The sequence below is a fragment of the Hippichthys cyanospilos genome, chromosome 19 (assembly GCF_059441005.1).
Source record: "Hippichthys cyanospilos isolate Australia breed blue-spotted pipefish chromosome 19, RoL_Hcya_1.0, whole genome shotgun sequence".
Taxonomy (NCBI): Eukaryota; Metazoa; Chordata; class Actinopteri; order Syngnathiformes; family Syngnathidae; genus Hippichthys; species Hippichthys cyanospilos.
In genome coordinates this window covers 12,704,260-12,731,894 of record NC_142387.1, presented here as the reverse complement: position 1 = coordinate 12,731,894, position 27,635 = coordinate 12,704,260, and the positions used below count along the sequence as shown (strand labels likewise).

The 27,635-nt window shown below is 42.3% G+C and overlaps 1 protein-coding gene across 4 annotated transcripts in view; it reads left to right on the top strand.

Moving 5' to 3' along the window:
* The window catches only part of eya1 (EYA transcriptional coactivator and phosphatase 1), a 51,086-nt gene that overhangs the window by 19,949 nt on the left and 3,502 nt on the right, over positions 1 to 27,635 (top strand). For 2 of the 4 annotated variants that reach the window (XM_088402239.1, XM_088402237.1), the window contains 12 exons: positions 993 to 1,059; positions 1,321 to 1,466; positions 2,340 to 2,462; positions 8,361 to 8,443; positions 8,780 to 8,966; positions 9,981 to 10,123; positions 11,304 to 11,387; positions 16,280 to 16,369; positions 26,361 to 26,419; positions 26,712 to 26,872; positions 26,975 to 27,089; positions 27,157 to 27,278. In XM_088402239.1, coding sequence (XP_088258365.1) covers positions 993 to 1,059; positions 1,321 to 1,466; positions 2,340 to 2,462; positions 8,361 to 8,443; positions 8,780 to 8,966; positions 9,981 to 10,123; positions 11,304 to 11,387; positions 16,280 to 16,369; positions 26,361 to 26,419; positions 26,712 to 26,872; positions 26,975 to 27,089; positions 27,157 to 27,278 — 1,380 coding nt within the window. Of the gene's footprint in view, positions 1 to 992; positions 1,060 to 1,320; positions 1,467 to 2,324; positions 2,463 to 8,360; positions 8,444 to 8,779; positions 8,967 to 9,980; positions 10,124 to 11,303; positions 11,388 to 16,279; positions 16,370 to 26,360; positions 26,420 to 26,711; positions 27,090 to 27,156; positions 27,279 to 27,635 lie in introns of all 4 variants that reach the window. The other 2 variants (XM_088402238.1, XM_088402236.1) reach the window with 2 other exon arrangements.

The window sequence follows — 27,635 nt, the reverse complement described above, 5'->3', positions numbered from 1 at the left end:
GGTCGCTTCCCATGCCGTTGAAAGATGAACTCAATAACATCCAGCAGAACTGAAAGTTGAAAATATGATGCTCCCCGATCAATTGCGCTATTTATTTTAGTATCTGTAAGAATTAATCAAGTAATCAAGAAATAGTCAATCATGAAGTTAATCGATAGCCATTTTCAAGATTCAAGGCTTTTATTGTCATATGCATTGTAATACCACACAAAGTTCACACAGTCTACATTCCATAATCGAGCAAATAATAAAGTAGGCAATAGAATAAAAACGAGAAAATAGTAGTAGAGCAATAAGGGTAGTAATAATGAACCACTAATAAATTAATAGACTTAAATTCTGAGAATATTATGGAGTAGATGGAGTGGAAGAAACTGTATACATATGAGGATGATTGTGCAAAATATTATGTAATGCAAAATATTATGTATTTAGCAGCTTCCCTGCACTTTGCAGGGTTTGTAAGGCGAATGATCATCGTTTTAAAATCATTTAATACAAAACATTTTATAATAATACGCTAATATTCATAATAATAAATAATAATAGTAATTGTGAATTGCAGCCCTAGTTTAGTAAGCTTAGTTTGTTCGAACAAGAGATTTTCATCGTAAATCAAAAGTCAGCATTTATTCCCAAGAAAAATAAAAACACCAGAAGAGAATTCTTTTGTCAAAAACAAACAAAAAAAACAACTTGAGTGGGCTTAATTCACAGCTCTGCGGGACTGTGTAGTCGTGTCTTGCGGTTTCAGTTTATATTGTTTATACCAGCGGTTACCATGACGACATATGAGTCAGCACAAAAAAGAACCGATCCTGCCTACCTGATTATTTTCGCTCCATTATTTTCAACCTTAAAGAAGGTCAACGAAATAAACAGAGTAACGCAGGCGTAATTACCGGTTCTTCGGAATCTCCGGGTTCTGTTGGCAAAAATTAATATTTACCCTACTCGGGAGTGTTTAAACGTGCTCTTGTCTCTCTCTTCAGCTATTGGAAGCAGTGGCTTCAGCCCAAGACAAACGCACCAATTCTCCCCGCAGATTTACCCTTCCAAGTAAGGCTCCTTTTTACTTGTTCCTCAAAGAAAAAAAAAAAAAAGAGAAAAAACTCAAATCAAAATAAGCAGCGTCCGACTTCATTCGGACCTTTAATTAGATCCTCCCGCCGGATCGCCAAGTTTCGAGCGGCTTTGTTTGGACCGTCGTAGCATGTGTCGAAATTTTTTTGCGGATTTTGATGCGGCCGGTTTTTGGAGCGCGGCCCGAGTTTTTTTTTCCTCACTTTTTTTGTTGTCGTTCTTCCGCGGCTCAAACAGCAGGACGTATCCGCATATTCTTCCGACCCCTTCGTCCCAAAATATGGCGGCGTACGGGCAGACGCAGTACACCACAGGAATGCAGCAGGCCGCGGCGTACGCCAGCTACCCCCAGCCGGGCCAGCCCTACGGCATCCCGGCCTACGGTAAGGAACCGCTTCACTTTACTTTGTCTATTTTTCTAAACGATTTGCGCAATCGAATTAGACCGCTGCGCATGCTTTCATTTGCGAAGGTCAGGACGGTTCTTGAGACCTTTTCTCAGGATTTCCAACGTTACGGCAGCAATTTTGCTGACTTTTTGTTTGTTGCCCACATCCACTGCGTAGGTGACTTTGCTGATCGTGTCTGCCAAAGAAAACTCTTTCTTCAATGAGTTCGATGTTTTGGGTTTTTTTTTTCACGAAAAAGGAAATTCGAGAAAAAAGTCATTTGGTTTGTGTGACTTGTTTTTTTTTTATTCTGGAGTAGTTTAGGAGAACTCACATGATAACCTTGTTCATTTAAAAAAAAGGTGATTAATACCTTGTAATCATGATTGTATTATTAACTCATTCAACCCCAAAGACGTATTTATACGTCTTTACACGCCAGACATTCAATCCCAGGTGCTCATTTCCAGATTTTATTTTATTTATTTATTTATTTTTAGTATTTGGGTTTTTTTTTTTTTAAACAAAAACATAAATAAATAAGTGTCTGGTATTAAATGTCTTAGACTCTTGAAAGATATGTAAAAATATGTGTTTGTGTCAGTCAAATTGATTTTATTGTACAGCAAAAAAAAGGTCTTAAAATGAGATCAGATCGGGCCTAAATTTGGCGTTTGTAAAGCCACAGAACCGAAAATGTTGTTCAGCAGCGGCACGAGATCGCTACAAGGAATCGGGAAAGAAATCAGCGCCGGGCCCATTGTGATCGGCCCACGCTTGCTGTAATTTCAGACATGTGACTCTCCACTTGTGAAGAGCATCAAACCGATCTGATGTCGCTAACTGATTTAGGGCCATTGTGGGCAGGCATCAAGACGGAAAGCGGCCTGAGCCAGTCGCAGTCGCCGGGCCAGACGAGTTTCCTGGGCTACGGCTCGGGCTTCAGCACGCCGCAGACGGGACAGGCGCCGTACAGCTACCAAATGCAGGGTGAGCGCCACTCTTTTTAGATGAACATTTTTGACTTTCAGGCAAGTTGTACAAGCGTAATCTCCCATCAAATATTGAACAAGTCTTCAAAACAGCCACTCCCTGTTGAACTGTACCATCAAATTAAACAAACTAGGAAATTACACAGTGTCTTTTTAGTACAACCATACATAACCTTTAGTTTGTTAGCTTAATGCGAATACTAGCACATAATGCTAAACGTTTACACTGGTAACCTTTTGTGGAAGTGATATTTAAACATTCAACATATTCACAGTCATATATTCCTTATCCTTTGTAAGGAGCTGATCTGGAAGTCAGTTTACTGCCGTATTTTCTGCACTATGAGGCGCAGCGGATTATGAGGCGCGCGCCTTTAAAGAAAAATTTTTTTCATATATAAATTACACTGCATAATAAGGCACTTAGAATAGAAGCTACAGTAGTTAAACACCATTTAGCAGTCAGTTGCCTAATGTTCCAATTAATTTGCTCTTAATTTGAAAAGAAACCATACTGGTTCTGTTACAGCTTTAAAGAGCATTACACTGACACCTGCAGGAACCCATTTCAAATCTTATGTATCCTCAAGTGACTTAATGTGCCCCGAGGAGGCCATTTATTTTTCTCACCAAACATACACAACATTTTTTTTTTCAGACGGAACGGATTAATTGCATGTCCATGCATTTCAACGGGAAAAGATTGTTTGCGCACAGAAAAAAAATAAACTCAAGGCAACACTGCACATTTATGTATCCTAGCAGATTTGGAGTCTTCCAATAATGTCCAACAGTAACTTTTAATGACTTTTTTTGGCACGTCGGGCAGCCAGTCGCCTTCTTCCAACATCAGAGTTATCGTCTATCATCCAAATTAGGTGACCTGACGCCATTCCAAAGTGGGCAAAATAACTCCCTGCCTTTGATTTAAACACAAAGCGGATCCACAAAACGACCAATCCGGGCAGTCGTCACGAATCCTCCTCCCTCTTCCAAAAAAAATCAACACAAGATGGTGGGAGGAAAATGGCTCGGCACTTAGGGGGCACCCCAACTCCCCGGCCTTTGTTTTTCTCTCCCTGTGATCATATTTGTATTTGTTTAAGCGTTTGCGACCGTGGCGATTTATAGCCTTCGAGCTAATAAAGATGAGCTGTTGCCCCGCTCGGAGAATTTCTACGGCTTTCCCCTCGGAGCCGCAAAAACTCCACCTGCGTCGGCCATTTAGCTCGCTTTCTCTCTCGCACCCTTGTGACCGAACCCTCCAGAATATCCAACAGTAAATAATGCCGGCAGTTCAGCCACAGATGTGGCACGCCGGAGCTTTTTTTTTTTTTTTTTTTTTTTTTTTTCCACGGGGGCTGCAGACCAAAAACCGAAGAAGGTCTTTAAAAAGGAAGAAGGCGGGAAAGCTAGAGGGAATGGTTGAAATCATGATGACAGCATTATGCATCTATTTGTCTTCTCAGTATTATGCGCTCTGTTCTTCTTTTTTTTTTTTTTACCTAGACTGTTTTCAAATCCCAAGTAGCTTCAAGTTGTTCATTGATTTACTGATTTAGTTCATTCAATCCCAAAGACTTATTTAAACAATATCATTATCTTAACTTACATCATATTGCTTATTTAGCGCTTGTGCACACTTTGCAAACTATACACATTGCATTTTTCCCGAATTTTATGAATGCTTTAAGAGCTGTAATAGTAAAGTTATTCATGATTTTTTTTTTTCCTTTAACCACTCAAATTTTTCAGTGGCGTGAATTCTATCCATGCATATGGAGATTAAATTTATTAACATCCACAGGAAATTGAAAAATGGTTGGGTGTCTTTGTAGTTGAGATGTGATGACACACCATAAACTGGTTTCTACCGCCACCTACTGTCTTGAAGTGAAACACAAGTCAACAAAGAATTTTCTGCTTGCAGATATAGTTTGACCGCCGCTCAATGAAATGTTGCAAAAATCGCAGGAAAATAAATTTCATAAATCCTATTAAAATGCACCTCAAAAATTGTAATTATGATGGTTTTATATGGTCCAAAATTTGGACAATGATTATCTTCGTACACAAAATCTCACACGTCCAACTGCAATCACATAGAAATGTCAGAATCGTCGCAATTTGAAATCTTACATGTGTTAATCATCATTTCAACTCCCTAGTGTTTTTTTTTTTTTTTTCCCCATTGGTTCTTTTATAATATCAGAAATAAATCGAAGGAATTTCCATAATTTGTAACATAATGCCAAAGGGTTAAATCTACTTTTTAGTTTCAAGTGTAGCCAAACACTGAAAAAATATTTTGGTTTTAAACCCTTCTTCAGCCAAGAAAGGCATAACCAGGAACAAGCATTTGTAAATAAGTATGTGGGATCGAAGATCTGGATTGACAAAAATGTTGAAATTCAAATTTCTCTCCCTCAAATATATGCAAAAAATCAATTATTCAAATTTGATCAATGTTCCTTGCAACCAAACCAAAGTCCACATGTTCACAAATTCCACATGTGATCCCCCCCACACTTACCCATATCCCCCCACCAGCTTGTGACCAGCTGTCAAGGCGGCAGACGATTAGATTAATGTTTCTGCGCCTCGCTTTCATGTCCGATGCCACGGAGCTTTGAGTGACTGCGCCGACTCGTAAAGTGGCACAAAGGCGTCGGTGGATGCCGTGCTCCTCGTGGATTGTCACAGAAACCATCAGATGTGGCCACAAAATCACGCCACGCATTATTCATTCAGTAACTCCTGAAGATATCGATAACGATAACATCGTTTCTTTTATTTATGGCTCGTCTGCTGGAGAATTGCTTCACGGACGACAGTGTGCATCAAAACAAAGTTTGGCAAAGAAGTTTAGTTTAGCAATAAGTTGCCTCATGTTCCCATTAATTTGCTCTTTATTTGAAAGCAAACTGTTCCGCACAGAAAGAACATGACAGCGACTAGTTATATACTGAGCAGATGCTAATTATGTGAATAATTGAATTCCAGCATTCCAGCAAGCCATCTAAAAAAAAAAAAAAAAAAAAAAGTCGAAGAGAGTCCATCTGGACCTGATAGCTTATTCCCAAGTGGGGCATCCAAACTTCTGCTACAAATATTGTGCGCTGATGATAGACGTAGCCCGTGGCGAGGAGACTGATCAAGCAGAGCAAATGGACTTCCAATTGTGAGGCCAGAAGGTAGAGGGGGTGGGGTGGGGGGCGGGGGGGGGTCCTGATGTCTAAACTTGAGTGACTGAGCGAACTAACTGGAGCAGCACAGAGGGAGGGAGCGAAAACATGCCCCCCGGGGGAACCGCAACCAGCGCGGCCGCTCTTGAACAGCACGCCTCCATACTCGCCAGAACCCGCCGGGGTCCCCTCGGCTTTTATGTGGCTCCTCGCTCTCCTCCGACAAAGCCGACGAACCCCCGCCAGCCAGCACTTTTATGACCGCTCGAACTGCGCTTCGGGCTAATTTGTTGTCGTGCTCCTCTTTGCTCACGCCTCTGATTGTTCCGTCAGACTTTCACTCCGTTTTGAACTCTGGAACCGAAAAAACGTGGGGGAAATTTTTCAAATTCCCCCTCGTGGCCCTTGAGAAACCAAACAAGGCAGACAGATGTAAAATAACCGGTGGAGGCCCGGGGATGAAGAGAAGGTGAAAAAGCTCCACGGGTGTAAGGGGGAAACTTCAAATCACGTGTGCGGCACGTCGGAGGCGTTTGTTTCTCTTCTCGGGGCCAAACAGAGAAGTGCATTGTGGCCATTTTTACTTCCTTTCCGCTCGCCTGATCTTTTGACTGCCTTCTGAAAAGCTGCTTCACGTTTGTCACGGTGTTGGAGGGCCCGAGGAGCATGAAAGGAACCCTCTCCTTTTTTCGCCAGGGTGGCGGTGACAAAAGTATAATTATTATGGCCCTCAATTAGGGACAGTGTGGCTGTTTATGGTCGAATTACTCATATCTACAATGAATGAATTTTGTAGACTGTAAGGCAGCTTTTCGGTCCTTGCTCCTTGTATTGAAATAGTGCAGTCATTTTCCACATTTCTTCTTTTAACCCTGTACATTTTGTCTCAGGCTAAAAAAAAAAAGAGCTGTATTTTTTTCCAATAAGAAGTACTATTCAAGAAAAATAGAAAAAAAATGTAAAAGTAGAATAGGACTATCCGAGTACCAATACCAGAATCATAATGGGTAAACTTTAAAGGGATAAAAAATGTCTTCTACCATTTTTAAGTGTAAAAAGTTATTATTTTGTGTATACTATAAATATAATATATGTTTTGTTTAATATAAGCGTAGCATTATTTTCGTGTACAGTTAATGCACACCGCCAACCAATCACTGCTCAGCTTGTGAACATCACATGATCAAAACCAAAGAAACAGATGAATCGTGATTGGTTAACTGAGTTTTGAGCACATTTGATGTCATTTTAAGTCGACAGCAAGTGGAAAAACAAGTTTAAAAAGGGACTCATCACAATTTTTTACTGCTGAAAATAACTGAATGTAATATATATGTATATGTACTCAGTATCTGAGGACGCTTATACTGAATGCTCATCTGAAAAAAAAAATGATTGAACATCCCTAATACTTCATCATGATACTTCATGATAACGGCAATCGTAGCTTTTTTATTACGGGCACAAATCAGTGGGCGGCCATTTTATGTGACGTCTTCCGCTCGCCCGCAGCAGATGGAGTGCAGCTGAATGGCAAAACGACAGGCCCAGCCTAGAGGCGCCCTCCGTTCCTCTAATAAGTCATGCCGTGTATATTATTAAGCCATTAGATGCTATCAGCCCCCCTTTGAATGACTTAATTACCCAGGAGGGATCATCCTTTGAGTGAGTGAGTGAAAAGAGAAACATACATATTCATTTCGAGGGGATGTCAGCCCCCCTCGCCAACTTCTACCCCGCCCTGACGTTACCCTTCAGTAGCTCCCGCACAACCAATCTCTTGTGCTATTCGCAGGATTTGTTTCGAAGGGGCAGGGCCCCCCCGCGACCCCTTCCAGGAATCCCCCCCCCCCCCCCCCCCCCCCTCCTCAAATGTCATTCATCAGGCCTGATTCAAATAGTGATAAAGGGAGGAAGAGGAGAAAGATAAGGTCGCTTTTTTAGGGGTGCCAAACTTGCAACATCCTGGCAACCACCACCACCCCCCACCACACACACACACACACAGACACACACATACACTGCAAGGTTATAATCCCTTGAGCAACAGATATTTTACCATAGCAATGCCATATAGGACTTACTATGTAACAATACAGGCATATACAGTATATTTTTTATCCTCTCTGAAAATTTATTACCATATTTTTCGGACTATAAGCAACATTTTACTCATGATTTGAGCCCTGTGATTTATAGTCCATTGTGGCATATCTGCAGGTTTGTTTTTTTTTAAAATTTGGCTTGCCACCATCCAGCACTAAAGCAAACGTGTATCTGTATTTGTATCTGTTCAAGGTTTCAATTTATAGAAGAACTTAGGAGATAGAACTGAAAAGATGTGAATCAATGGTTGTACTTAAATAACTATAAAATGTAGTATTAAAAATATAAAGAAAATTTGTAAGTTTTTGTTAAGTTTTAAATTTAAAAAAAAAGTCCATATACCATCTTATTATATCCATGTACCAGCTGCGTAAATGTCTGATGTTATGACCTGCGTCTTATAGTCCAGTGCGGCTTATCTGTGTTTTTTTTTTTTATACATGGTTTATAATATGCCAGTGCATCTTATAGTCCATAAAATAGGGTGAGCCAGGAAAGCATATGGAAATGTGCTCCCTTCATCCTGTATGAAATAAAGTCAAAGACTGTTTTTATATCAAATGAAACGGTTATGTAACTCAGTTATGACATTTTCCTCCTCCTAGGCGGTAGTTTCACAACGACGTCAGGATTATACGGCAGCAACAACTCCCTGACGAACTCGACGGGCTTCAACAGCACGCAACAGGTACGAATGTCAGACTATTTTGGATCCTCTTGCCGCTGATCGATTGGAACAGCAGACTTCGCATTTCATCCGTGACACACTAAAGCGTAAATCATTCGGGATGTCGCACGCCCTGTCCGCCGGATTACCTGCTTTACCGCCTCTCGCATATGTCAAAAGGGATGCTTGCCCAGATGTGGGACAGAGCTGACATATGTTTGCATTTATGTCTTTTTGGAATCTCTGCAGTAAAGTAGCAATAATGGTGAAGGACATATCTCATGTTACTCCACCAAAAAAAAAAAAAAAAAAATCAAAATGTTGCCAATTTTCCCCCAAGTATGCATTTCTTCACAGGAGTACCCGGGCTATCCTGCTTTTGGCCAGGGTCAGTACGCTCAGTATTACAACAGCTCGCCCTACACGTCGCCGTATATGACCAGCAACAACACCAGCCCCAGCACGCCCTCCACCACCACCACCTACACCCTACAGGAACCCCCGTCCATCATCACTAGCCAGGCCATCACGGACAACCCTGCAGGTGAGAAACTCACATGACAAATTTAACGTCAAAGTTTGCTTCGTTTTGGGCTTATTCTATCAATTTAAAACAAACAGAGGTCATAAACTTCCATTACTAATGGAATATTAAAATTGACTTGAAATGATTACCACCAGCTGGCTATCACAAAATCGCTAGCAATAATAAGCTAGCATCAGCACATAACAAGCTAATGTTCGCCACGTTGGTAGCATAACTTACTCGTAATTGAGTTTTCCCATCACGGGAAATGTTATTAGTTTGCTTTGTTTGTATTATTTTTAACCAGGCTATGAACATACCTAAAAAATTGCTAGTGAAATATGAATTTAAAATTGACTCAAAATGATTCCTAGTAGCTGGCATCCATTGAATAAGAGCGCAAGCTATAATAAGCAAGCATCGGCATTGTAAACAAGGAGATGTTAGCTATCATTAGAATTTTTTTTTTTTTTAATATATTTTGGTTATCAATTGAAACCAAAGAGGTGATAAACTCGCCTTTGCAGTATTGCTTATGGAATATGAAATTCAAATTTGCTTGGAGTGATTGCTAGTAGCCGGTTTCCACAGAATAGCAGCGCTAGCAATAATAAGCTAGCTTTCGCTCTGTCAACAAATTGGGATTAGCCACGGCCGCTTCCTTGGTAGCATGATTTATTAGTAATGTAGTGTTACTATCACGCAAAATGTCATCCGGTTGTTTTGTTTTGTTTTGTGTCAAGTACAAAACTAGTCAATAATCATAAAAGTGGAGTACGCACGTCGCGAGCAATCATCAAGTTAGTGTCCACTAAACTGGCCACAGGTGTTTTGTCCACGTATTGTTTCATTCATCATTCATGCGCCTGCATTGCAAGCTTGCAGTTACCATCTGCTTTTACCACCGGACGAGGCCTTAAATAAAAACAGCAAATAGCGTAGAGCGCCGAGACGTTTGCCCTCTTACATGAAGACAAACGTCCTCGCCGAGAGCCGACCGTCATTTCTTTTCATCGTCTGTCTTCCTTCCAGCGGAGTACAGTACCATCCACAGTCCATCAACCCCCATTAAAGATTCAGATTCGGATCGATTGCGCCGGGCCTCGGATGGAAAGTCACGTGGACGGGGCAGGCGGAACAACAACCCGTCGCCGCCGCCCGACTCCGACCTTGAGGTAGGGGTGAGCTCGCTGCCTTGGCGACAGACGCCCTCGCGGGACCTTAATCCACTTAGTGTATGGCCTGACACTTTGCCTTTAACGCACCATGGGCATTAATTCATTATAAGAAACGGTTCCTTAACCACGCGTGAATAATTGACGACTTGCGGAATTGTGACTCACGCATATCTTATATTAAGTTCTCATTATTAAGCAATCAGGAGGGTGATTAAGGTGAGGCCAATTTATACCAGGGGTGGCAAAACTACTGTTACATTTTACTTAAGTAGAAGTACAGATAAATGATAACTTATGTTAGGGGCATATTTCGGTCAACAGCTCATTTCAGCGGGCTAAGTATAAAGAATTCAACCGCTACAATGACCTTTTGTAGATGGATTCAACATCGTTTTAATTCTTCCTAGGAAGTGAGCTGTACTTGGCGGTCAGCATAATTTTTATGACAATACGCATGAATTCATTCCATGCCAGTCTAGTTAACTCATTCAATGCCAGGAATGTATTTTCACTTTTTTTTTTTCAGGGATTGATTTAATACTTAAGGATCTGGAAATTAATGTCCTTTAATGTACTTAAGTATCGATTTAAGATTTAAGTATTTCTTAAAAAACGTGAAAATACGGCCCTGGCATTGAATGAGTTAAAATGGACGTTTGACGGCTATATTCGCCGATGGCACTAAATGAATTGACCAACAGGCCAAAATAGCCATCCGTGATTGCAGTCTTTTTGGTCTTACCCCCACATTGCACCTCCATCCGTAACTGCTCACCCTTCCCATCTTTGCTGCTGAAAATAAGTGCAATTAACTTCAAAGAGGCGGCTCATTTACTCAACTCTTAAAGAAGCCAATCAGAAAAAAAATTACTCAAGTAAAGCACAGATAATTGCCTTAATAATGTGAATTTCAAGCAAGCGGCCAGTAAGGCGCTAACACGATCACATGTTAACATATCTCGTTAATTAGTTTGTCCTTATCGATTGCGCTAATGTAAAGAGGTAAGGCAGCGGGGGACGTTCGCGGTGGCCCGACGCGAGCAAATGGACGGCGGCCCCCAGGGTGCCCAAATACACGCTCCTGGCCTATTGACCGGCAGGATCACCTTGCAGCAAAGACAGTCCAGCATCGATTTTGACTCTTTTCTTCCCTGTTTTTGTGGCCCTCCTCCTCCAGCGGGTATTCATCTGGGATCTGGATGAAACAATCATCGTTTTCCATTCCTTGCTCACGGGCTCCTACGCCAACAGATACGGACGGGTGAGTGCATTTTTGAGGCAGAAAATCTTTACATCATAACACTGACTGATTCGTCAGACTTTTATATGCATATATTATTGATAGACACACAAATCATTTCATTTTTTAAGTGAAAACTGGCAGCGGGGGGCAGAACATAAAATGCCCATGTTAAATTATGAATTAAAAAAAAATGTGTATCAGGAGCCACCCCCAACGATTTCACGGCATTTAGGAGGTTCTACGAAAGCCCGCGACTAAAATCTTATGATCGGGAAATAGACGGTAGAAGCAGTTGAGCACGTGGAAAGGAGATCTCACTGTGCAGATAATTGCTTCTTTTTTTAATAGCTCCAACGAGGCTTGGCAAGCATTCGCCTGCAGCTGTCGAGGTGGTGCGTGGCCGCCCGGGGCCGCGGCTCGCAGGGGGGCTCGCAACAGTTGCACACAGGATGTCTCCCGACGCACTTAAGTCTTCCTTTCTCTCGCCCGATTGAACACACAGTTGCTTGAATTAAGCACTTCTCAGATGGTTCAGGAATGAAATCCAGAGAAAAAACTCAAATTGGAATGTAAATGCTGTATATACATTGTCACAAACATATATTTTTGTAGCGCATGGTTATTTTCCCTGTGCATGCTCATAGGAAGAGACGTTTACTTTTCCACGCCGGGCTATTTGTTTTTCCATTTTAATTGCCTCTCTAAATTTAAACTTTCTAAACAAACTGTTTTGGAGTGGGGGGAAATAAGGCAGAATCGTATTCTCATGCTTTGCTTTTGAGGTCGTCGTTTCTATACGGTCCTTCTTAGTACGATGATAGCTGGCTCTTTCACACGGAGATCCAGCAAAGTTGCAGTATCGTGGATTTGACGTGGATTTTATTCATCTTTGGACTGTTGTGAAAAAACAAAAAAAACATGCAAATAACGACGGCTGCATAATATTTCGTCAGAAATTTCATACGGCTCCCGGCAGACTTTCTCGCGACCAAAATGGCCACTGATGGGAAAAAGTTTGACGGTGGGAAAAGTCAGCGACGTTGTGAATCCACTGTGATTCAATGTAAACAATCAGGCGAGGGAGTTAAGGATACAAGCACGCCACAAGGCACCACCTGCCTCGAGATGTCAGTGCCCCCCCCCCCCCCCCCACCCCCCTTTTACATCTCCACCTCCTTTAAGCTCCTGCTCTGGGCAGCCCAATGCCGCTCCAGCTGGCTTTTGCTGTCAAAGCGTTATAGGGGCAAACTGCCTTGATGCCAATTAAAAGAGCTGATAAGAACGGCCCGGTATTTCTGAGAGAGGGAGGGGTGTTGTTGGGGTGGGGGGGGGGGGGGGGTGTCACCAGCCATGGTGGAAAGTGTGGATGCGCTCCTATTTTTAGTGATTACGGAGGGAAAGTGTTTTGTAATGTTTTGTTTACGCCACCCAGACAGGGGATGACTTGAGCGACAAAGCCGGGGGGGGGGGGGGGGGGGGGGGGGGGGGGGGGGGGGGGCACACTTTCTTTCCTGAAGTAGTTTATAGATGTACCCTGCAGATAGTCTTTGAGTGAGCACACTCTGCGGTTGCCGTTTTAAGGCCCGAGCAGCAAGCCGTGCAAAGGCCTTCTTGGAATCGCTATTATAATCCTTCCCACAAATAAACCAACCGTTTGGAGGGGGGGGCTCAAAATGCTTGAAAATTCACCGTTTTTCACAAGCTTGGTACTTACTTGAAAGAGTACCAAACACTATCCCCTCACAGATCATGAAAGAGTTTTGAAACCACCATTTTGGACTGACTTATCTGATTGTTTTGTTGACATTCCCTTTAGCACAGCTCCATCTAGTGGATGGATATCGCATCCCCAGGCAATATGCATGAAAATGAGAACCAGAAAGTTTGGATTGGTCCATCACGTAAAAGTTTCAAGGACCTATGTCCAATTCTGAACAAAAATGCAGCCATTTTGGTTTGAAGTAACCAGTAAAAAGCCTCCCGGGAAGTTAGAAAAAAAAATTGCTTGCCATCACCAGCGGCACTGATCAAAATTTGATTTATTGTTCTATTGTAACAGGGTGCCCTATCCGAGCAAGAAGGCAACTATTTTAGTGTGAATTAAACATTTAAGGCTCAAACTGCATGAAAAAAGATCATGTCAACTTGTAGATTGTTCAACCCATGTTGGTTCTGTCGCCTTTTTGTTCATGTTTCACAGCTCATACTTCTCGTACTTTGTAGTATTAGGAAACGTGCACAAATGAGGCCCAATTGATCACCCGCGAAAAAGTTACGTCGGACAGTCCGTTCATCACCGCTTGAAGCTTTTCCTTTATTATTGTTTGAATAGCCAGAGTGGAGAGTATTGAGTGGGACTCGAGCCCCTGTCACATCCTATAGAAGATCAGATGAAACGGGGCCCTTATGGAGGCGAGAGTGTTTCCTGCTTCGGGGACGTACACTAGAGACCCTGTTGGAAGTGTGTGCGTGCGTGTGTGTGTGTGTGTGTGTGTGTCTGGGAGCACTGCTGCTTCTTGGCATAAGACTCAGCTCGCTCCCTACCCAGCATGCTAGGCCGGGAATAAAGTAAATAAACATTGTAGGGTCGCGGGGCAGCCCTCTTTCACCCCCAAAACAAAACAGCGCCCCCATCAAATAGCCCTCTCCACCCATAGCAGAACAAAGGCACGGAGACGCTAAGATCTCCTGACACTTGAGGGGCAATATGTCATTTCGGGACGTCAGAAAACAGACGCTTGAGCAGTCAAAACAACCGCCGGTTAGAAATGCCGAGACAAAATAAAAAAAAGATGGAAATGGATTCGCACGGATGGATGGGGCATCTTCTGTTGTGGCGGCCATTTTGCTGAGGCAGGTTGTTGGTCGTGAAAGAAATTTTCCGTCTGATTTCCATGTCGTCGACATTTATTAATCGAGGGGTCGACCCAAAAATTTCCCCTCTTTGCGGCCTTACAAAAATTCAAATGCTTGTGTTTAAGTAACACATAATCCTAGAGGATTAGTTTTTTCTTTTATACAAACAATTAAATACAAGCATCTCCAAATTCTCTAATTGAAATAAATTTATGAAAATAAAAGTTACACCACAGTTTTCTATTATTTCCACAAAATAGCCATGGTTGCTCTAAATTTTTGTTTTTATTCGCAAAGATAGTCAGCTGTCTTAAAAACTACTTTGCGTAAACTGAAAACATGTTTTTTCATCCGAAAAATTCAAAGCATACTAACCAATTTTTAATCCCATTTGAACTATGTCAATAACATGTTATTATTGATATTAATATTAAAACGGAACTCCATATTCTTTTTAATCCCCAAAATAATTTTTCTATTTGTATTCCCAAATATATTTTTCCAATCCAAACTATTGAAAACACCTCTGATCAAATTATAATTTTGAATCTCAAATTCAAACCATACATCAACATTTTGATATGAATAACATCGCTCTCCAAATTCTTTTATTTTATATGAAAAATGTCATTTTTCTTAGTAAATATTTTTTTCTTCCAAAATATTCAAAGCACCTTGAATCAAATCACATCCCAAATATGAAAAACATGAGCTATATATCCAAATTTAAATAACACGTAACAAGGATTTCCATGTTCTTTAAAACAGGCATTTGCATTGTTTTGTTTTGTTCTTCTTCAATATTAACAAAAGAAATGTTCAAGTTTCTCAATTATGAAATATTTCCTATTTTTTGGGGGCTATTAGCATTTTTCGGAAGGCTGGATGTGTTTGCGGGCCATCATTTGGTTCCTTATGTTAAAATTGACATGGCTAAGAATTCCTACGGCAAAATTCAAGCACAAAGCCTGGCAAAGTGGAGGCGGATTGCGCAATTGCCCCTCCGTCATCTTCGGTGAAAACATAAGCGCTATGGGTTCCGACAGCTAATCAGTAGAGAGCTCAGGTGAGTTTTCAGGTGGTTTAACTGGCTAATCCCGGCTTCTGGTCCCCGCTTGGCCTCTTTTCACTCCTAAAGCAGCTGCAAACACACACGCACAAATCCTCATCTTTGCATCTCACCCTTCAACCGTCGGAAGAAATCTGCAAATTGGTGGTGGAGAATACCTTAACCGTGATTTTCAAAATGCACGTCTTCCGCAAAAGTCTTCTTTTGATTAAATATAAAAGATAATCGACCTGTTTTCATCAACGTCTATAAAAATCAACTAATAATTAACGCTGCGATACTGAAACCAGGAGTTGAACAATTTTTAGTTAAACAGTTGATTATCAAAATAGTTGTCAATTATTTGTTGTCCATTAATTTTGACAGTCCTAGTATCAATAAATCAAATTTGCTGCCATTCTCAAATTAAGAGCAAATGGATTGTAACATGAAGCAACGTATTGCTGAATTGAAAAATAGTTTATTGCCCTTATTTATTTTTTTTTTTTTTTCTGATGCATATAGTCATTAGTGACACAAGCAGACAAGACAGAAATAAAGCAGATGATGAGCTGATCTGTCTTCTGGAGTTGCTGAATAATATACGCTTAGAGCTACCGCTACAAATGTAGTTCCAAAGTTAATAAATCACTTTTTTTGTGTTGTTTGCTACTAAAATGCCTTGTGTTTGTTAAGAGGCACTTGGCTGGAATATTGTATTTTTTATTTTTGGAGAATCCTAAATCGACCACCCCAAACTGGAGACGAGTCATACTTTCTTTTTTTTTTTTAAACAGCATTTATTCCCATCTGTGGTCCGTTCCAAAAACTATTGTGGTCCTTTCTGCACCGTCGTAAACGCTGCAGGCCAAAACTTTCAAGTGAGCCTTAATGTCTTCTTTTTATGAGAATGGCCTGCTGGGAAATTATTTGAGTGGACTGGCCTACTTTCACCCCAAATAAAAGAAGACACACAAAAAAATATATATTTTTTTTTCTTTTTCAGGATCCACCATCATCGGTATCATTAGGACTCCGAATGGAAGAAATGATCTTCAACTTGGCCGACACGCATTTGTTCTTTAACGACTTAGAGGTGCGTCTCTTCCCTTTTTTTTTTTGCCTTCTGTGCGATGATTTAGTGTTTTCCGAGGGCTATAAAGTGTGACCGGAGCGTCCATAAGAAGCAACTGCTTCATAGCGTGGAAGCCTCCTTCTCAGTTATCAGTCTCATACCGGAGACGCATTACTTTCTGAGCCCTCGAGGGACGCCATGAATTTGACATGTCAGTGGTACACCCCCCCCCAACCGTAGCGGCGCAATTTGTCAGGCTTTCCGTTGCCGTCTCCTTCTGTCTGTGTGTCACGCTGTGTGTTTGGTGTCGCTGTCCACCTACGCCACATGTTGCTTCCCACATCTCTCGCCGCTCCAATGTGCTTCGATGCAAAAAAGATGAACTATTGATATCTGTCAAAACTGGGCGGCTAAATTGTTTGATGTCTTCTCAAAATGGGATTTTTTTTAAAGGTCTTAATTTTCTTTCAATCTTTGTTTAAACGGACGCAGTCTTAAAGTTAGCTATGTAGCATAGTGTCAGGTTCATTCAAACCAGAACGTTTAATAAACAATACACAAGGAAGGAAGACAAGAGACTAAATTCTTTTTACTCACGAGGAGAATGGACAGAGGTGTGTAGCATAGCATAGTGTCAGGTTCTGGCAACCCAGAACGTTTAATAAACAATACACAAAGAAGGAAGACAAGAGACTAAATTCTTTTTACTCACGAGGAGAATGGACAGAGGTGTGTTCGCAGGTATATATCCCAGCTCGTCGAGCCCTATCCATTTATTGATTTGATTAGCCCTAGTTACACTAAAAAGTGAAGCACACATGGTGGTGACGCGGCAACACACGATAGTGGTGTGTGTGTGTGTGTGTGTGTGTGTGTGTGTGTGTGTGTGTGTGTGTGTGTGTGTGTGTCTGAGTGTGTCTATACTATCAGTTCATACAGTGGCTACTATCTTCTTCCCCAAGGCCATAACGGCCATCCACAGATCATTCTGTCCTGTGGTGAGGTCACGATGTCTCCTTTCTTCTTGTGCTCGCTGCTTCCACAGACAACGTTCTCGTTCATGATTCAAACGAAGGCAATACTGCCGAATAAATGCGTTGCAATACAATAATAGTAAATGTGGGATAACCTATGTACATTTATTCTAACACTGATTTTAATTTAATGTCTGAGTGAGAGTCCTAATATTGATTTTGTAACCTCAACAGACAGGTGCCTTATATGTATATATGTATAATAATAATTTATATGAACATATAAATTTAAAACAATCTGAGTAGCCACCTTGTAGACGTATTGTAGTTAAAAAAATAGTGAAGCTCAGTTCATCATCATGTTTCAAGAGAGGTCAAATCGTTGACTGCTAGCTTGAAGTGTGGAAATGTTAGCATAGCGAGAAAAATGGAGGCGCTCCATGAATACAGAGTTCCGTCGTTTATCGCGGGGGTAGAACTATTAAACAAGAGCCATTTTGTCGAGAACTTTGCCTTTTTACCTTTTGGCTCGACTCGTTCATGGGTTGGAACCCGGTCCCAGGAAAATATTGGTAACTTTTATAAAGCTCGGATGAAAATTGCAATTGATAGTGATTGTTTTCTTAATTATAGCGTATGGTTATATATAGCCGGCGAGCAGTCTGAGGAGATGCCTTGTAGCAGGACACTATTTACCCTGTTGCTTTGCATTTCATGTTCGTATTGAAAAACGGCAACAGGATTAATGACGTTTTTAAAATGCTACCCTGTGGTTGTGCGCTAAACTGCTAACATGCTAACGGTTGGTATGCTGCTCTTTAGCGAGAATGCAGAGTGGGTCATGAGTGGGATTGTTGAGGATCGATGAGGATTTCCCTTCATAGAAGATGAACTTAATGTTTCCAGTGAGCCACTGGGGGCCATCTTGCGTTGCCAATCACTACGATTGATTGATTTCTCTGTGGCATATTCACTTCCTTTTCCTTTATCAATATGAGTTGATGAAGTAGTCGGAATTCCCTTCCTGCACGGAGGACACCAAATGTCCGTCGTTTGATTACTTTGACATGACACCATCGGTCGCTAGCGACGTTTAGCCAAGAAGGAGCGCCGTTTTTTTCCCCAAGTTGCATTGATCCGTCCTCCTAAACGCCAGCCGGCCTGCGTCAAGTGTTAAGTGCGATGCCTAAGCAGTCGCGCTTCCTCTCCGCCGATCTACTGTACAGTCGCCCGGGCTCGGATAGCCTCGGCTTAAAACGGAGCGCGCCTATAAATACCTCCGCCGGCAGCAGCAGCAGTTATGTATTTAAGCATGTGCAGAAATGCATATGGTCCATCTAATTTAGTCGGGAGCCATAAAGGGACACCCCAGAAGGCTGTGCAGAAACACAGGTGCAGAGTTTAGTGCAAGTTGGAGGGGTCCATCAAAGTCTTAACACTGCCTGGCTAGAGCCTAAGCGTTAAATATGGCCGTGGCAGGAGACTCTATGTTAGTACTCAATTTTCAAGTGTCTTTTTTTCACACTTTCATTCCTTTAAAAGCTGTTTGATTCATACAAAGAAAATGAGAGGAGTAGTGATTAATCGATAATCATTTTTGATAATCAACTCGTAGGTTTCTGTAGTCCTTCAAGGAATCAGATTTATTTTCTTTGCGTTCAGTCAAAATATAAGATTTGCAAATATTTATTTTTCCCGATTTACGTGTTTGCCCTTTTTTATGACTGTTAACGAAACCATTAAGTGATTCTTGATTTATGTTTGCTGAACTGTCAATTATTTTAAACAGGACATTCAAAATAACATCCTGGTTTTCGAATAAGCAAAACTAACATTTTTTAAGATTAATTCGATATTACAATACTTAAGTATAGCCTTGAAAAAAAACAATTCTTTTTATCAGACAAATACAATTGTATTTTTTTAATTGGAAAACGTACACTCAAATAATATCCATTTTTTAAATGTATCAAAATCATTAGATTTTTTTTAACCATGTGCTTATTTAAATTTTAATTATTATTTTGATCAAATGTTTTTATGCGAGGTTATATACTGTACAATAAATGAAATTAAAATACATGGGTGTTTTACCTAATATTAATATTCCCTTTCTTCTTTAGTTTTTTACTCATTCACTCCCAAAGACATTTTCAATTTTGTTTAAAAAAAGTCCAAGTACAGGTCCATCTTTGATATTTTTTCAAGTGCTTGGCCAAAGGAGGGTCAAGAATTGCTGTCAGCGAATGAGTACATTATTTCCACAAACACAAAAGTATATAGACCCAGGGACATCTATATTTACGGCAATGAATTTCGTTGCCGTGGGAACAACAAATGGGGTTCTTATACTCAAGGGCAAGAGACAATTCAAATCTAGCGTGTTGTGTCCTGACCCATTTTTGGACTGACACTTGTGAGTTTACTAGAGCTTCGAAACGTTCGCGCAGCGTGTGGGAACCGGGCGCCTCCATCTCCAGCTTCCCCCACTCGCGCTCACCTCTCTGTGGGGTACAGGGCCGGCAGTCTCCCCCCCTCCCCACCCCGCCCCTCCCCTCCTCTCCGTCCGGGTGAGAAAACAACTCTGAAGGATAAAAGGGCACGGGGGCAAAGCACTCACAAAGGGGGTTGGGCAGGGAGGTCTCTCAAGGTGGGAACATTTTCAATTAGTGCCCCCTTCACACTTGGAACCCACCCGGGCCACTTCCACACGTCGGATCGGTGGAAACAACCCCGTGACACGGAGCGCCGCCTGCTTTTTATAGCTCCCTGGGTTGAAACGTGCAACTCGGGCCTGTTAATGAGAGATGCTGTGAATTGCACGCTTAGCTTGTGCTACGGGCCTCCAGAGTCTCTTTGCTCCCAGCCCCAGTCTGTTGGTTTTATGTCTCGCCGTCGTCGGGGTAAATCCTGCAGTTCCGTCTCAATGGTAGCTTTATGTTGTTTTTGCTTTCCTTGACACCTGTGCGTGTGCGTGGGAAGTCCATTCCAGAAAAGCCAGCTGCGCCGCAGTTGATTATCTGCATTCTCAAAGTCTGTTTTCAAGCGCAGAGCCGCTTTTCGCATTTCGTACCACGCCTGCAAAATCGAAACGACCCTCCCGGCCACATACCGTGTAAACACGGAAGGAATCACTTAACGAAAGTACAGTGGATGCCCGGCATACGAAATTAATCCGTTCCGGAGTTGCGATCGTAAGGCGAAATCGTCTTATGGTGATTAGCTAATGGGTGCAAAACCCCAGGTAAGAACGTCAAAATGTTTCATACATATTAAAAATTAGTTACAAAATAGTATAGTAACCACTACTTATATGTAATACACATGTATATACTTAAATAACATCATAAATAAAAAATACATAAAGAAAAATAAAAGTGACGTGCGCAGTGAGGTATGTGTGCAGTGCGATTTGCACAGTCATACGTGATGTTGTGATTGTTGTTGATGCCGTATGGCGGGAAAAATGCCATAACAAGGAAAAACTTAGTATTCCCCTTTGCAACGTGAAAAAAGGTAACCCAGGGATGCTGTAAACCGGGGGTCCACTTTATATAACTTCCTATAAATTTAGGAAGATGAGATTTATTCTGTTTTGCTCTAGTTTTTACAGTATTTCTAAAGTATTGGTGCGTCTTATACATGGTAACGTCAAAAATACCGGAATTTGACCCCTAAATTAAGGGCGCATCCTATACACAGATGCGCCTTATATTTGGGGAATTATGGTCATTCCTACGCTGACAAGGAATTACATCCGAAAAAGCTGCCACAGATATTTGTGTTTTTATTTTCCGACATCGTTGAACTAAAGTCTTGACAGACGATTCAAGCGTCATACCCGACCGATTCCTACGCCGACATTTTGCAAAGCACGTCCCCCCCCCACTCCTGTGAATATTTGTCAAACCAGCATATCCCCGTGCTTTTGTTTGGCACCGTTGTTTGAATTCCGCAACTGTTCAAGCGCGGCTCGGAATGAAGTAGCTTGGAAGAACTCTCCCTTTGTTGCCCACATCCTGTGTTTGACCCCCAGGTATAATCACAGCCCTTTACCTGCGGTGGGAACCGAGAGGGGGTGGAAGACCATGGGGGTCAGTGAATGACAGCCTCTATCGGTGGAGTGTCTGCGTTGAGAGCCTGCGAACCCGCCGATGAGCCTTTTTCACATGGCATTAGCAAGCCCGCGATGACGGCTGTTGTCCGCGACGTGACCCAACAAAAGACGCGGGCAAAATGACCATTCAAAAATGGCAGACAGGAAACCGGGCTGGGGGGTAGGAGGGGATCGGGCGCAGTGTTTTTGGCGCATTGGTGATTAACCTTCGCTTTGGTCTCGGCAGAGTCGCCACTCCCGAGCCATACAGGAAGAGTCGGGCCGTCATCGCTTGATTGCTTGATGACAGACGCCCGAGGAACAAAGAAGCCTCTGATAGCTTCCTCCCCCGCTGAAAAGTTTTCGAGTGAAAAGACGAGAGGAGAGGTTGAATGACGGAGAAATGGCATCCTGCCCTCAATCACTGTGTATTTTTGACGCGTTTATCTGGAATTTTGGGGAAATCTCAAGTAGAGTCACAAAAGTCTCATGAACCCATGCTCGAGAAGACCCAGGGAGGCGGACATTTTGATTTGAAGCCATTTCCAGGTGTGCAATTTATTCCTCGAGTTTTTCGCCCTATTACCGCCAAATCTGAATTCGTTGTGAGATGCTCCACGATGAAGCGTTTCAGTCTTAATATTCAGTTTTAATATTCACTCCGGTGCTTATGAAGCGAAGAGAAAAGGGTCCCTCCTGAGTACAGTAGGAACATCTGGTCTAGGTTAACGGTGATTGTAGCTTTTAGAGAGAGCGCTGTTTGCTTGGCGAGCGGGAAGAGGGGGCGCGGTGGGGTAGGGGGTGGAGGGGTGCCTGGATGGAAAAGAGATGTTCAAACGCTTCTGAGAAAGTCCCTCGCAATTGTCGAGGCTTGTCAGTCTCTTACGCCCCAAAGACTTATGCGCTACTTTCATTTGTATTCGGGGAGGCATTAGTCTCATGCGGTATTCCGACATTTCGCCGTAAATTTCCCAGCACTGCCATTTTGGCCGCGCTCCATTTTGACCATACGGCTGTACTTAACGGGCCCGAACCTGCGCCGTCCATCCTGCTGCGGCTCTGCGGTGTTTACGAGGGCCCTCAGAAGTGGCTCCTAATGAGTACGTGTAAGGGTTACTGTACGACATTACTCACGACCACCTCCTCCGTCGACTTCCTCCCCTTTTGCCCCCGGTCCTCTCGGGGAGTCCGATTCAGAGGTGCGCGCCGGTCCCAGGAGGGAACCCTAACTATTTTGCAGATTCCCGCCCCTTTTCTCGTCGTTCGGACCAAGCGGGTTGATAAACGTTTCCGTCCCGGTCGTAAAGTCGGCGAGCCTACGAATCATTCCCTTAGTAAAACTCTCATCGTTTTCCTGCGTTTCTTATGTTTCGGATCTAAGAATGAACGCGACAAGATCTCCGGTTGGCTGCTTTTAGCGGATGATGAGGCCTGGTTCGTTACCAGCTAATTAGCGGACAATTCAGGAATTCCAGTGATAGGGGGCGGTTCTCTAAATGGAGGCTTTATGAGGTACTTAACCCGAGGTAGTCGTTGAGGTTTTTCCTAAACAAGCAAACATGCCTTTGCCGCGAAAGCTTTTCAAGTGAGTAAATCAAGATTCGTTAACTTTTAAGGCGGGCATGTGTGAGCATCCCTCGGGAGAATAGATCAAAAATGATCAAGTGTTGGCGGTTTTCAAGGAGCGATTTTCTTAGACACACTTTTTACCAAAAGGCATATGGGATTCTAGTAAGACTCATTCAATACCAAAGACGTATTTTTAAGATTTTTTTTAAGTCTAGATGAGAGGTGCCCATGGACCATATGCTGTTTGAACACGCCCCAAAAAACATAACAATGTAATAGTGTGACAACTTTTTTATTATGGCTCATCTGCTAAAAAAATTGCATTACTAATGATAATGCACATCCCTGCAAAACTAACATTATAAAGGCACATTTTGCAAAGGATTTCCTGTAAAGCAATTTAGAAATTTCTTGCTTTATAGTTTGAAAACAATAATTGATTGTTTGCTGTTTTTGGCGTGGTATCTCCAGGCATTTTTATCCACACCTCCAAAAGGTAGCTCATTTGATATAATCTGTTTCATTTCTTGTTTGTATGGAAAATATACTCTAATAACAAAATTTAGCAATAAGTTGCTTCAAGTTCCAATCAACTTGCTCTTAATTTGAAAAGAAGTCGCGAACATTCCTTTCATTGCATTAAATTACCTGCAGAACCTCAGTTAAAATCTCTTGAGGTGCCTTCTGAATAGAAAAGAAAATATAGAAATATAGTTAAATCCAGTTTTGTCTTTTTTTTTTGGGGGGGGGGGGGGGGGTAGTTGCAAATCTGTAATATCTTCAAATGCTATAAATAAAGGCAGACCTCATCTTATTTTGGCAAAACCTCACCTGACCTTGCTTTCTGCTCACCTTGCATGCCACCAACTGCACTCGCTGTTCCAAGGGTATTTTCGAACTCTTCATGCGGAACATTTTTTTTTTTCAGTTTTACACCCCCATTGCAAATTAAAATGAACAAACGTCCGCCTCCTTCCACTATTGAAAATGACCTAGTGAGTTTGTGGAAACAAGTGAAGTCAGTAGCCCAAAGTTCCATCTTGCGGACCACTAGGCCTCCATGTGAGGTCACTTTGGGCTTTCTACCCTCTATCGGCGTGCGGGAGCCCCAGAGAGGGAGAGTAAAAGGGCCACGGGGTCAAAGTCTTTTCCTCTTCGGATCCCGGGGAAGGAGACTTTGGCGAGAGAATGACTGCATTAGAAGCGGGGCTTGGAGACGGGCGGGGGCGCGGGTCAAGATTTTAATTCTGTTAAAAGAACAGCTGGTTTGAGTTTCTCCTCACCTCGTGCTCCCCTTCCCCTTTCTCCGCGCAAATCCAGGGAGATGAAAAATTTGTTCAGAGGGGAACCAGTAAAATAGAAAAGGTTTACGGTCCAAAGCCCTTACCCTTACCCTGCTCCAGCATTAGCCAGGAATGCAATAACGTCAGCGTTTGGCTTCGCGTAGATTGACTTAAAACCAGGAAGCTCCGTTGGCTCTTTGGGTGTCCTAACAGCCGGATGGGATTTAATTAAAACAGCTTTCAAAAAAAATCTGCGGGGATTCTTCGGACTTGAGAAATTCCATGAGAAATTATTATTTTTAATCATTTTAACTCTGAGCAGGTGAGTCGGGGCGTCGTTTTCGTGTCTTCGTCGGACAAATAACACAGCCTGCGCCGCTCGCTCATTGGCCGATTGGATTCATTGCGCACGCATCACCAGAAACACACTAATACAAACACACAACATTAACTTATTATTATTCAGCAACTATTATTAACTTCATAGGTGAGTGCGGGCAGGAGTAGGGGCTGCGCCGTGGTGGGGGTGGTCAGTGTCACTTTGATTTGGTTAATATATATATATATATATATATATATATATATATATATATATATGTACTGTTTATACTGTTTTTGATACTGTTAAGTGTCAAAAGTATTCATGGTATTGGTCCTTGTTAGTGGTATTGGTGAATGGTATCGGTCTGTAAAAAATCTAATTAGAAGAATGGAAAATTACCATAAATTTCATAGAATTTTAAGGAAACTACTACATTGGAGTGTATGTTTTTTTTGTTTTTTTAAGTATCAAAAGTATTCATGGAATTGGTTCTTGGTATTGATATTGGTGTCTGCATAGTCGTACTGGTGTTGGTCTGTAAAAATCTAATTTGAAGAATAGAAAATTGCCATTAATTTCCTGACATTTTAAGGAAAAATGCAATAATACATTGTAATAGGTATGTCTTTTTTGGGAGGGGTGGGGGGATTTTGTGTATCAAAAGCATTAATGGTATCAGTACTTGGTATCGTGAATATCCAAGAGTCAAGTACTTGTACTGATATCAGTCTGAAACTTAAGTGATATCGAATATCCTTAGTAAATATGCAATTAATATGAATAAGTGGCAAGTATCAAGCCGTCTCGTAATATTACATAGATGTAAAAATGGAAGAAAAATCAGATATTAACTAACAGATATTACATTTTCCCCCTCTACATCCTGAATTCTCGATTAAGACCTGCCACCTCTATTTTCACTCTACTGAGCGATTTCCTTGCCGCCATTCTCATTTTTTTCCTTCACACCAGCACTCCCTTACATCTCAATATAAGTGGATGGGGGGTAGTCGAGGGCACTCACGCTCGCGCTGGCCTATAAACGGAAAACTAAGAACAGATTTTTTTTCCTTTTTTTTTTCACCGACGCTCTCCTGCAAGCCTTTAGCCGGCCGGTCGGCCGGCTGGCTGGCTGGCTGGCTGGCCCCGGGGCCCGTGATGGTGTGTGGCGCGGCAGCAATCAGAGGTCATAATTTCATTGGCGGTTAGCATCAGGTTCAATTTTTCTAGTCGGTTACATTTAGCAGAAAGTCTGGATTGTGTTACCGCTCGCCCGGACGGAGCTGGAGAATCGCGGGACCTTTCCAAGAAGAGCCAAAGGGAAGAGTATTAGCGCGCACATGTGCTCACAAATGCACTATTAGAGCCAAGGCCCCCTTTTATTTCGCCTACTATATTTATATACATCAATGCCCCTCTAAAGATGGCGGCTCAAACGCGAACACGGGTTGCTGAATAGGCTTCTTTTTTTTTTCCTTTCGGTTGCCTCTCTGATGATGACGAGGTCGGGGTTTGTTTAGACGGCGCTGGCGAGGGCACATGGGAAGAATTATGGCATGTGCTGATTCAGAAAGTTCTCGGACGAGGCCTTTCAACGCCGCGGCGCCCGGCCAATGCCAGCCGGTGTTTTTTTACGCTGCTGAAAAATGACAGCGAACGCGCAAAGCTCGGGACTGGCAATTTTCTTCAATAATGAAGCCTCTCTGAATACTTAAAATAGATTGAGTCGGGCGGGGCGTACTGAAATGTTATGCTTGGCGTTTTGCAGGAATGCGACCAGGTGCATATCGACGACGTGTCTTCGGACGACAACGGTCAGGATCTTAGGTGAATTGCTGACTCATCATGTGATTTTTTATATATATATATATATATATATATATATATATATATATATATATATATATATATATATATATATATATATATATATGTTTTTTTTTAATGAATCAAGTTAATTAACTTAGTTAATTTTTCATATATCCATCAATCAAATTATTTTGGGTATTATTAGTCAAATAAATATAGAAAAGTATGAAACCCACTGAGTATTGGAGCATCATAATTCTTTTTAGGCACATGATAACCAGCGCCATTTTTCTTCTAATCTCCCCCTCAGCACGTACAACTTCGGCGCGGACGGTTTCCACGCGGCGGCCACCAGCGCCAACCTCTGCCTGGCCACAGGTGTGCGCGGGGGCGTGGACTGGATGAGAAAGTTGGCCTTCCGCTACAGACGGGTGAAAGAAATCTACACCACTTATAAAAATAACGTCGGAGGTAATCCCCCCCCCACCGCCCGCCGCCCGCCGCCGCCGCCGCCGCCTCTTTGGTACTTTTGCAAGCGGTCCAAGGCAAACAATGTTCCACGTACGCCGGCAGGTCTCCTGGGCCCGGCCAAGAGGGAAGCCTGGTTGCAATTGCGAGCAGAAATTGAAGGCTTGACGGACTCCTGGTTAACACTGGCACTGAAAGCACTAACGTTAATCCACTCAAGGTAAAGGTCCGCTGAGATGCGGCGGGGGGAAGTCTGGGTTCTGACGGCGCCGCCTTGTTCGGTGCAGGTCAAACTGTGTGAACATCCTGGTGACCACCACGCAGCTCATCCCCGCCCTTGCCAAGGTGCTACTCTACGGCCTGGGCGTCGTCTTTCCTATTGAAAATATTTATAGTGCAACCAAGATAGGTAAGATTTTTTTTCTTGTTTTTTTTTTTTTTTTTTTTTTTTTAACTGATGCTACCACAACAAATATTGCTGGAAAAACGTAAACATGACCAAACAGCAATGGTGTTTGTATTCTTTTCAATAGGGAAGGATGATTTCTCAAAATCCATCCATACATCCATTTTCTAGAGCCGCTTATCCCCACAGGGGTCGCAGGCTTGCTGGCGCCTATCTCAGCTGGTTTCGGGCAGTAGGCGGGGGACACCCTGAACTGGTTACCAGCCAATCACAGGGCACACAGAGACGAACGACCAATCACGCGCCCAATCGCACCTAAGGACAATTTAGTCTTTCTTTTAGATTTCTCAAAATATGTCT